The 12,026-nt window shown below is 38.6% G+C and overlaps 1 protein-coding gene across 1 annotated transcript; it reads left to right on the top strand.

Moving 5' to 3' along the window:
- Nucleotides 1-200: 200 nt before the first annotated feature.
- LOC124408846 lies at nt 201-10,904 on the top strand. The gene is made up of 2 exons (XM_046886092.1): nt 201-2,529; nt 10,743-10,904. The coding sequence occupies exons 1-2, from the start codon at nt 1,896-1,898 to the stop codon at nt 10,853-10,855; spliced, it is 747 nt and encodes a 248-aa protein (XP_046742048.1). The 5' UTR covers nt 201-1,895; the 3' UTR covers nt 10,856-10,904.
- The last annotated feature ends 1,122 nt before the right edge of the window (nt 10,905-12,026 follow it).

Below are 12,026 nucleotides of genomic sequence, written 5' to 3'. Positions count from 1 at the left end.
AGAGAAGAAGTTCTGCCTGCCTCTTCTGCAACTGTCATTTTTGTTATTGGCGGGAAGTGTGATATGCACACGTCTGGTGTAGGCATATACATGCAGACTTATACGTATCGCCACATGATGTGGCATAAGTGAATACATGCAGCACCCACGAGGAGATGTTCAACAGCGTAATTTGTAAAACATCAATGATTGATTGTATACAGTGCCTTGTACTCGTGTAGATTTGACAAAAGAATTTCTTAACTACCGCAAAGATTATTTTGTTTCTGAAAAAAGTGGAGGAAATTATTGAAAGAAATTAAAAAAAAAAAAAAATACTATTTAACCCAAAGTGCCGATGACAACGTAGTAGTTTTTCGTCGAGAGAATATTCATAACAGTGATGATAATTCAACGATTGATAATTACAACGTAATTATAACGTCGTAAACTAAGAGAGAATAAGAAGAATAAAAAACGCCACAAACTTAAAAAAAAAAAAATTTCCTCAAAAAGACAAGAATAAGAAAACTCTGAAAAAAATCTCTTTCTGGCATATCTCGCCGTCCTTATTTCTCAACAACTTCACTTCCACGGATACCCGTCTCTCCGCCACAGTCCTCAAGTCCCTGGTTGGTTGATTGGTAGTTTTAAGTTTGTGTGCGAGCTCCGCGCTCAGAAGTTCAGGCCTCGCTCACCGACCGCAACGTTGCCAGATTTTCAATATTCTCTACAAGCCGCGCTCTCTCTCGTCGTCGACAGCGTTGACTTGCTCGTCGCTGCTTCCAGTCACACATAAAAACCCGTCTGTGTAGGTACGAGCACGTACACACAGAGGGAGAAGTTAAACCGTGAGCTGGTCACTTAACTGCGCGGGCGCGTCAAGTCCTCGAGGTTCCTACCACGCGAGAAAGAGAAGCATCGAAGAGAGGTTTGATCATCATCGCGGTCGTCGTCGTTTCGTGAATAGGAGTTTTCTTCCGTGCCGAGATAAAGTGTAACAGAAGAGAAGTGCGCAATATAAACACAGCGATAACCGTTCAAGTACTATTCAGTAATCTTTCTAGAAATTGGGCGAGAAGTGAAAGAAGTCGAGGAAGCCCGCGCATTTTTCTTTCTCGTCCATTCCGACTCGGCTGACGCTGTGTGCGTGCGTACATGCATACGTGTGTACGAAGCTAGTTCGGAAACCTCGAGTGTAGTCGCGCATCGGTGTTAAGTGCGTACGTGTTTACGCGGGTCCGTGTGATAAATAGTTCCGTGTGATTTCACGCTCGTGTTCAAGTGGTGGAATTTGTGTTCAAAGTAGTGGGATTTGGTGTTTCAAGCACAGAGTCTCGACTTTTGACCGTGTGATTAACACCGAATACCGATTCGACTCAGTGTGTGATCCACAGCAACGCGATCCTTCGCCTGTAAAAATCCACACGAGAAACAGATATTCCCAAGTACGTGAGAGAAAGTGTCCCGATACCGCCATCCAAAGTATTCTAAACGTTTCCGTACAATATTGTCGACAATAATCATCGTGAAAACCGTCTAAATCGAGGTTGGAACCTTTGGGAAATGGATATTTGAGTGAATAAGAAGAGGTCTGAGCAGCGATAAAAGAGGCGGACATTTTGAACGACGTTAGTTCGTCCGTCTCTTTCCCACCTTCTGGCCGAGTCCGGCAATAGAAGAGGCGTGTGATAATCGTTGTGTGTCGTCGTAGCTGCGCGCGCGGGGCGAGATTCGCGCCCGTGTTGGTGAGTCGCGAGTTCGTGTGTCTTGTGTTTGCCTGTCGGTGCCCAGCGCGGCTGGGTAATCGGGCCGAGACTAGGCGGTGGACTGAGACGAGCGACTCGCGTGTGCTGACTAAGAGACTCGCGGAGCGCCGCGCCGCGGCGATAAGGGGTACCCAAGGGGCGAGAGATATGAGCGCGCGAGTTTTGAACCCGATGCTAATGACGGAAATGGGCCGGAGTTCGGCGGGCGGTTTGCAGCAGGGTCGCGGCCGCGTCGTGCCGACGAAGGCTGAGCTGGCCCCGGTCCGACGGGACCTTTTCGGGCCCATCGATCACGCGGCGGCCCGCGCCCTTGCGGAGCGTGAGCTGCAGGCCCAGTCGCGTCTCGACGCGGAGCGATGGGGCTTCGATTTCCAGTCAGGGGTGCCGCGATGCTCGGCAAGGTACGCCTGGGAGGTCGTCGCGCCAACGGAGGTCGTCCCCGAGCCCTACGCCCTCCGCGGGATGCCCTACCTGCGGAAACACGCCCCCGGCACACCACGCAAAGCGAGCAAGGCCAAGACGGCCACCCTCGCGGTTAGCGAGGAGAAGCCTGCGTCCATCACGACCACCACCGTAATCGCGAGGAACGCCGAGATGACGCCGCCCCAGGAGCACCGCGTTCCTGACATCGACGATCGGTCCGACGGTGAAACCACTCCCGACGGCAGTCGTCGTCGCGACGAAGAACGCGAACTCGACGAGGTCAGGCTCAAACAGTCCCTCGACGATCCGACCACTCCCGTTCTGCCACACGCCGCGAGGAAACAGTCGACGATCACCGGTGAGCCCCTCTTTTTTTATTGGTCTGCACGAATCGTGACCGAGGACGGTACCCCCTCCCTCCCCCCTTCCATACTCTTCTCGTTCTTCGGATGTTTAGAATAGACTTCTCTTATTTTTTAACTGCTCGCAGAAATTGATTGTGGCCAAAATTGCATTTTCTTCGTTGAGAAAGATGATGTGCTTTGATGATCCTCTTCGTAGTAACAATGTATAAATTAATGAATAGAAGGCATGAAGAAAAATTATTTTAAATTTTTACACTGAGACGACGAATCCAACGGTCTATCAATCTAGTAAAGTATACCTCAGACAGCACTAGAGCCAAAAAATTCGTCGAAAAAAAGCATATAATTATACGCGTGTAAAGATATTCGCATGAATTTTTTCGCGGTCATAGATATGTATATATATTATGATCACGTTTTAGTAGATTCTTTATGGATGTAGAGAAAATCAGGTTTGCATGTTTACTTCGTGTTCGAAACAAGCAACGACTCGATCGTTTTTATCGCATCGATCAGTAGTATGTGACTGAATGCCGATAGTAGAGTAAAACGTAAATTTATCACCATCTGTTATCCATACTCCGATTATCAAAATTTTTAATACAAAGTAATTATTCGAATAGTAACGTGTAAAATTCAGGTTGTAGAATTTTTCAACCCGTCTCTCCTTCTTCCCTTTTACTTTCTTTTTTCATTTTATTCTCTACGATTTTGTTTATAATATACCTAAAGAAAACCTACATGTACCTCTACTGTCATGTGTCGTAAATTTTTATACCCGTGGTTGAAAAAATAATATAAAAAATAACGTGCACGTGCCACGCTTCATTCATACAAAAAAAAAGTCCTCGTCACTCTTGACAATCCTCTCTAATCTGCACGTGAATAACATGTATGTCATACACAACATATGTTGTACTACCTGAAAAACGTACTGAACCGAAAAATCCTTATGTACATATTTAAGGAGACAAGTGTAGTAATGTGGTTTTATACTCGTTTTCTCCGGTTTAAAATAATTCAAGTACCATTTTCCAAGAAACCTTTGTGCAAAGAACATCATCGTCGTCGCCACGATGAGAGAGAGAGAAATTTTTTCGCCTTGGACGTAGTTTTTACCAATACAAACGAAGGAGAAGGTCAAATTCATGCAAGGTTGAAGTTAGAATAAACGATAAGAAAACTAAACGTTTGAACAAAGATCACTACACATTTCGCAGCGTAGAAATAACTTCAAAGAGGTTCAGTTTGAAAGAATATGAGCACACTTCAATACCGAATGAAAGTTGACTGAATTTTATTGATAGATGCAGTCGCAAAGTTGCGCAATGACGAGCTTTCCTAAAAATGCATCGATACATTACAACGTTGTGAATTTCAGCCTCGTGAATTAACATGTTGCAATGACCAATACGTATTATAAATGCATCTGAGGTTTGAACACACATACATATATACATGCGAGAACGCAATTTATGCATAAATTATTGTATCATCTGCGACATTTCAATACATGTGTGTATACATGAGGATTTACGAGCACCGAAGGAACAACAACAGCAAGCAGCTACTGCAGTGTCGGATCTTAACAATCGGCAAATAAAATTGGAACAACCTTGTCCGTCGGCCTCTCAAATGCACACATACGTGTGTTTATATGAATAATACCTAGCATAAACTCAATTTTACATACTTATACACGTTTGTACGTGCAGCAGCACGTATGCAGTAACGTTATGATTATAATACGTGTTTTAGTAGGTACTGACCAACTCTCACTGTCGCTTAGTGTCCTTGTCGCCGTTTCGTATCGCATCGTCGTCATTTCTACGTTGTTTATGTTAATGTTATTTATACTATTGCTGGATTGTTTTTGCCTCTTTGATACGCAATAATAATAGGTATGCAAACTAATCAAATCGACAGCCAATCAAGACACTCCCAATTTTCTCTTACGTGTGTTTGAAGTTTTGATCGATCGAGGAGGCTTGACTACTTCGAGTTGTATTACCATCGATCAAATTTCTGATGAAGAAAAAAAGCACACTTCACTCCGATTCGGTTAGCAAGCTTTCTATCAAAACTTCAGTAGATATACATTTTCCTATTTATTTGTCTGTAATATGTGATAAAAAACCAACATTCATCATTTTATCGTTTCGTCAAATGTCCTCTAATATTTACATTATACATATATGTATAATATATCCTTCGTTAATAAAGTAAAGAGATTGATTAATTCCTCATCGGATGTTGAACGTCCTGATTTTTTTTTTCACATGCACTTTCCCCGCGCGCTTTTCTCCGTTTCTTCCCACTACATGTTAGATACATAATTATTTTTTACATTCTAGTATTTTCATCTGGCCATCTCTTCTCCGTCTCTGATAAGTTTAGTTTCTTTTCTCATCAACATTTCTCTCCCTCGTCCCCCACCTTACGATCGCAATTTTGAAACGGTAAAGCATCCCACCGTATGTACACAATGCTGCACCCATTATACGATCATACCCATGTATGTATACCTATGTATATCATATCTATACTCCATTACATCCCACACGTCGCAACTATTTCTGTCCTGTGACGCGTCGTTGTCGCGTGCGTTTGCCGCTGCTGCTGCTGCTGTTCGGTTGCTGCGGCCTCTAGGATGATGTCGAGTCGTGTTGTGCGCACGTTCTATGCGTGTGTAAAACAGCGTTGTACCGATACAGAATATTACACGAGGAAACGGGGAGAAAGAAAGAGAGAGGACAACTTCTGGCGCACGATATATTCGTCGTATACTATACTCGTATGGGTATGACGATGACGTTGATGATGTGGTTGTGCCGTGCACGATAACTACACAGAATTACACGCATCGGTATACAGAAATAGTCATTGTAGATAACCGAAACAAGATTTGCATGCATACAGCCGGTTTAACGATAAAAAGCAGCGTCGTTTGTTGTTCGTGTGTATGAAAAAAGAAAAATAGACTCCCGTGTTCTCTCTCAATCGTTGTTTACGTTTACATGCTACGTTACTTGTACACAAACACCGCCTGCTATTCACATTAATTTTAATACTGCATGTACAATCACGCGAAACATTCTGACACCGAATTTATACCGACGGGATTTCATCTTCGTGCATCTACTTTATTCCCCCGCCACCCGTTATGCGATGATGGTGATGATGATGATAATAATGATAGTTACATTATGACGTTCTTTTGTACGTATAATACAAGCGTCATTTCCGAAACGAGAATTATACCTATCCGATATAAAACAATTTCTTGATCGTATCTCGACGAATTTAACGACAAAAAAACAAGCGCGGGGGAAAGAAATCACCTGCAACTTGGATTCGCAAAAGTGCACATTTGCACGGGGCGGGGTTGAAGTTGCGATTTGAAAAGTTTCGAAAGCGCCTAATTTCGAATGGTTTGGTGGAAACTTTCACGAACCAACAAAATTTCGAATGGTATACCGAAAGTCGACGGCTCAAAGTTCCGAAATGCAAGATTAGGAAAATTCATATTACGATAGAGCAAAGTTTCGCAACGTAATGTTCTGATGGAGGAAAATTCCTAAAAATAAAGTTTCGATAGAGTAAAATTTCGAAAATTAAAATATACTCACACAGCATAGTTTACTGAACGAGTGGGTGTAAAAAATCAGAAAACCGAAAATCAGAATGGCCAGGATTCCAATCGTATAATACCGAAAATCTAAATCAAAGTGGTATTATTCCTCCAAAGTAGAAATCACAGAACTGCAAATATTCAATCATGCGAAATGTCGATGTTTCAAGTTTTCAAATTTTCTCATTTCCGCACTTTCGGAATTTTGACTTGTCCGAGTTACGCCCCTTCAGTATTTTGTCCTTTCGAAAGATTAAGCTTCGGGTTTTGGACCATCCGAAACTTTGTTGTTTCGTCAAAGTTTGGTTTCTTTGCTTGAAGTTTAACCGCTAAAAAAAATCGGAATATGGTGCTTTCGAAACTTCTAAAATTTGGATTTTCAACCCCGCCCCATTTGCACACATGTGCGAGATAAATAATAAACAAATGTACCTACAAGAGAGCGACGATGCCGCGGATGCAGACGGTTTATAAAGACAATAAACACGACGCACGGTTGAATACGTCACGTTACACGTTACGTTGTGTGCAGCCCGTAAACTATAGCGTCAGTTTATAACAAGCACGAAGAACGCGTCTCGGATTCGCTCGCTCGCCGTTCTCCCAGTAAGCGACCGTTCGAAATTCGAATTTTTCACTCGTGTAACGGTTTTCTCTCTTTGCTGCGTGTCCGAGGCATTTAATGGAGGTGGAGGTGGTGATGGTGGTGGTGTGCATGGGGCGAGGAGGAGGACTAGAAAGCGGTCAGCTGTTACTTGCTTGCCGGTATATCGCGTGTCGAATATGGAACTAGGGATCGGCGGGGTTAACCCTGAACATTCTCTTATTCTACGTGCACGTCGGTTCACACTGCTATATATACAGAAAAGTACACACACCCTTTTACTGCCCTCCAATCCTTTTCCCGTCTATAGATCAGACGTGATATTTTGTACATCGTATGAATTAATATTGCGTCGAATATTAAGCAATCTTCAATGTTAGACTGTTTCAAATCCGGACAACAGATGTAAATATATGTGTGCAATTTTTTCACCGGAACATGGTCCATACACTCTGAAGCATTAGTTTTTTACCGTAATAAAAATTCTTCCAAAAGTCTTGGATTTTCATAGCTCAAGTCTCACAGCATCTATGTAACTTTTCTCAATTAAGCAGTATATTAATATTTAAAAAAAAAGGTACACATATTCTCCAGTTTTTTGCATTGTTTTTTTGTTTTTTTTTTTGTCTCCAATATAATAGTGCAGTGGATAGTTGAATAATCTTCAAAAATGATGACGTCTTTTTTTGCGTTGGAGCAGAACCGGAATAAACCGTTCGGCGTGAAATCGTAATTTTACCCGAACTGAAACAAGGTCGAAAGCTAAACAGACGACGCGCATCCATCAATGCTTTCGTAAACGATACTTTGAAGTCAATTTTCAGAAAAGTTCAGGCAGTTATATATGTTCAGGTAGTTATATGTAATCTTGTATAAGAGTCTAGTCGTTTCTTCCCTCCTTCATCCAATCACATTATTTAATTATAATGACAAATTTTTCATGGAAAATTATGTTTTAACAAAATCTGAAAAGAAAAGAATGAAGTAAAATTTTGTATGAATTCAAGTTTGCCATTGAATAATTTTTGGACGAGTATAGTTTCACCATATACCGACTGAGGTATTAGTTAGTTTTTCTATAGAGCATTCAATTCTCAACAAAAATATGTTTTGAGGATTTCTGTATTTTCACCCGTTAGCGAGGTATAGAATTCAAAAGTAACAAAAAAAAATTTTCATGAGGCTGAAGCTAGCAGCCAGAATTCGCAGTCAAAGGGTGTAATGTTCATTCGAATAAGGTATCGGAGTCGGCAAATCAAATTTTTGTGAAGTACCTTAAACCCCAAATATTTTTATAGAATTTCGAAGTTAAAACTGGACTGCATTTTACTATTTCAAAAAATTTCTAAGCGTCTGGCCGTTAGTTTCAGTTTCGTAAATTTTTCCCATGTTCAATGAATCCAGGAAAAATTGAAAACTGGGAAGAGGAACCTCTAAATATTAATGGCTCGTACTTTAACAGACACCTTATTTCACATTACCGTAACTATTGAACGTGTGACATTGAGAATAAAGAAAATAGTCCATTTTGTTGAATCACCGTACAAACACACATACATACGTATATGTAAGCTGCACATATGTCGAGGGGGTAAATTTCTCTGCACGTGATTCACCCTCCCTTATATACACCACGCATCTGTGATTCGACGGTATAACACACACCCGCACACACACAAATAGAAGAGCTCGATTCTTTGCGTATTACGACTGCACGTGTGTCTGAATGAGGGGGGCACGCAACAGAGAATCGAACGTCTACTATAACCGTGTGACTGACACGCGACCGTTGAATGACGAATACGATGCATTGAAAGAGAAGAGGAATGGCGGTGGGTGAGGCTCACCCTCTTCGCGTGATGAACAAATAAATTTCCCCCACGAATTTGATAGTTGTAATAATAACAATAATAAGCAGGGTCGAAAAAGAAAGGAAACATCTAATTCTATAAGTATAAAGTTGAGAGAAATTAGACGAAATGTTAAAACCTACAGTGTGGAATAGTATATTGTGTAAGGAGGAAGCGAACTCGGTCTTTTCGGGCTGACGATGAGCGTAAGTTTGAAATATATGAGTCGTAGGATTCTTTATATATATATGTACATATAACAAGAGTATGTCACGCGTTTTTTCATGAATCTCAAAATTGAGATTCGGGTCGCGTGATGTTAGATTTGTCCGCGACAGCGCATGCGCGCAGCGCAGAAAATACCACTTTTGACTCCTAGGACTTGAAAGTGGTCTTTTCTGTACTCCGTGCATACGCATTTGCATCCTCACACTCTTCCGATATAGAAGCGGATATTTTGTGTTCGCATTATATAAAAGTTATTCTTGCAAGTTAGTTACTCGATTTGCATAAAAAGCGTCATGATTATACGTATATCATTATACTTATTATATACCGTTCGAATAAAAAATACTATATAGTATATTATTATACATGTATGATAATAATGATATACACACATAAAATGCATCGGTAGATTAGACTAATTAGCTCTGCAGTTTGAAATCTTTTATCTCTTGTCCGCTTGTGCGTTTGATTCTTTCTCTCTTATATATGTGTAATGTATATGTACTCTTCTTTTTTTTTTTATTCACGTATATTCGATTTGATTTATTTCCTTTTCTCTCTTCTTATCTCAAATTTATATTTTGCTACCCGAATTAAATTGAGTGTGCCAAACATGTGTTTTCAATGTTTGAACGCGAGGTATAAACTCGCGGCTTGCAATTACACAATGAAAAAAAAATACGCGATATAAACATCATACGTATATATATATATATATATATGCTTGTGTGTGTATACATATACAAATATGCGCGCACACACATGTATTATAATGTTCGTGGGAGCCGCGTTTAGCCGTTGAATATATACGATAATTGTGATTACGATAAGGTGGTTGAATAAGTATAAAATACAAAAAGATGAATTAAAAAAACAACCTGACAAAGCAAAATGATTAAAAAAAAAAAGTCGACCCGTGTGCACTTCGACGCATAATTATGCGTATATATGTGATAAATTGATAATACATAAGACCGATAAGATTACAATACATAAACAAAGACGCTTAAAAATAAAACATCACATACACGCATGATTAGTATTATATACATATATGTGTGTTTGTGCGTGTATTCATATATATATATATATATAAATTGTAATTTAGTAATTAAGAGAAAAGATTATGCAGGGGAGAAAAAAAGAGGAAAGCTCAGGTTTATCCTGTCATGCAGATTGTGAGTCATACGATACGATATACGTAATATATTGCGAGATGCCCTCTCTTTTGACATGTTACGCCGAGCGTTGATCTTGACTGCAGGCTCATTTTTTAAACTAAATATATATATATATATATATATATATATATATATATATAATGCAAGTATATTGTAATTAGACACGTGACATATTTTTTATACCGTGTGATAAGAAACAAATACGTTTGCAATTTGCAATTTCTTCACTCTCGTTTTTTTTTTCACTGCCTTCCTGTTTTAATTACACGGCCGGATTGCGATCTCTCCCTTATCCATGTCCTTGAATCGGGAGAGAAGTTCAAATGATAATTAGCTATCTGATATAATATATAATATATACATACATATATAGGTATAAAGGAGGGATCGCAATCCGGCCGTGTAATTAAAATGGGAAGACAGTGAAAAAAAAACAAATTTGAAGAAATTGCATATATATATATATATATATATGTATAAAATATTATATCAGATATAATCAGTAAATAAATATTATTACATATTCTTGTCTATAATAACGTATTTAGTGCAACGTAACGTTAAAACACGTAAATAAATAAAAAATACACAAACTAGAATTAACGAAAGGCGAATAACCGGTTTCGATAGTTCATATATATATATATGCTAAAAAAAAAAAAAAAAAAACGATTCGCACGTTGTTAATTATGGCTTTCATTGTGTGTTTCAGACTTTATGAAGAGTCGCAAGCGTTCGTTGAAAGGCACGTCGTCGAAGAGCGGCAGCATCACGATGGAACCACCGGAAAAAATATCCCGTAATGAGGGACAAATACGCAGCTAAGAGAGAAATGCAGCTACGCGCGTATATATACATACATATATATATATATATATATCAGCAGAGGTTAAATACGATTATTATTCGTATAACATATTATAATAATAATCTTTTTTTTTTCTGCGGTCCTTTTCGTTTAAAATTATTTTGATGATGATGATGATGATGATGATGATGATGATGATGATGATGATGATGATGATGATGATGATGATGATGATGATGATGATGATAATGATGGAAATATATAAAAATGAAATAATAATTGATAAGTATAAATTTACCAAAATATAATAAAACGCAAAAGGCCATTATACGCATACCTCCGAGAACGATTCATTCGTCAAACGTTAATTACAATTATACAAATATTATATTATTACGAGTCTCGTTCGTACAATTTTTGTTGTTAACAATATAATTCGTATGGTATATTATACGTGTAGGTAAAATGTAACGTAACAGTAATAACAAGTACTAGTTATAACTATAATGATGATAATTAATGGCAATAACAACAAGAGCAACGCGATAACGAGAATAGTAATGATGATGATAATAACGAGGCTAAGAACATTCTTGATAATTGGAAGAAAAATATCGATGATTTTACTGCAACTGTATCTTTTTATTTATTCAACTAATCTTACTTCGTTGGTTTTTCATTCTCTTGAAAGCTTTGTCAAGTTATATCATGTCCATTTGATTAATGGTCGTTTTGTTTCTAAGTCAACGCAAACTGAATTATTAAACCTAGAATTGAGATATGGAGGAAAAAAGAGTAACGTAAATAAATTTATTGCGGTTAAAATGTGCCGATCGTTATTACCATCATTATTATTATTACTACTATTGTTGTTGTTGTTGTGGTCGTTACTGTCAGTATGAATTTTCTTCTTCCGTTTAACGTCGTTTTGCGTTCCGTTCTCTTTTTTTTCAATTTTTTTTTTTTCTCTGACGTTCTACATGTAGGTTCTGTTTTTTTTTCTCTTAGATGGAATTATGAAACAAATGTATATGTAAAAGAAATAATAATAATAAGAATTATAATAACAATAATATGAGTAGGGTATAGGCAAATATTATTGGCAATTTTTGTGATTGCCAAGATAAGAAAGAAAAGAAAAAACGAAAACGAAAAAAAAAATAGTAAAAATAAAAATAATGACATAGT

The sequence above is a fragment of the Diprion similis genome, chromosome 8 (assembly GCF_021155765.1).
Source record: "Diprion similis isolate iyDipSimi1 chromosome 8, iyDipSimi1.1, whole genome shotgun sequence".
NCBI classification, from domain to species: Eukaryota; Metazoa; Arthropoda; class Insecta; order Hymenoptera; family Diprionidae; genus Diprion; species Diprion similis.
This window is presented reverse-complemented; position numbering and strand designations above follow the sequence as displayed.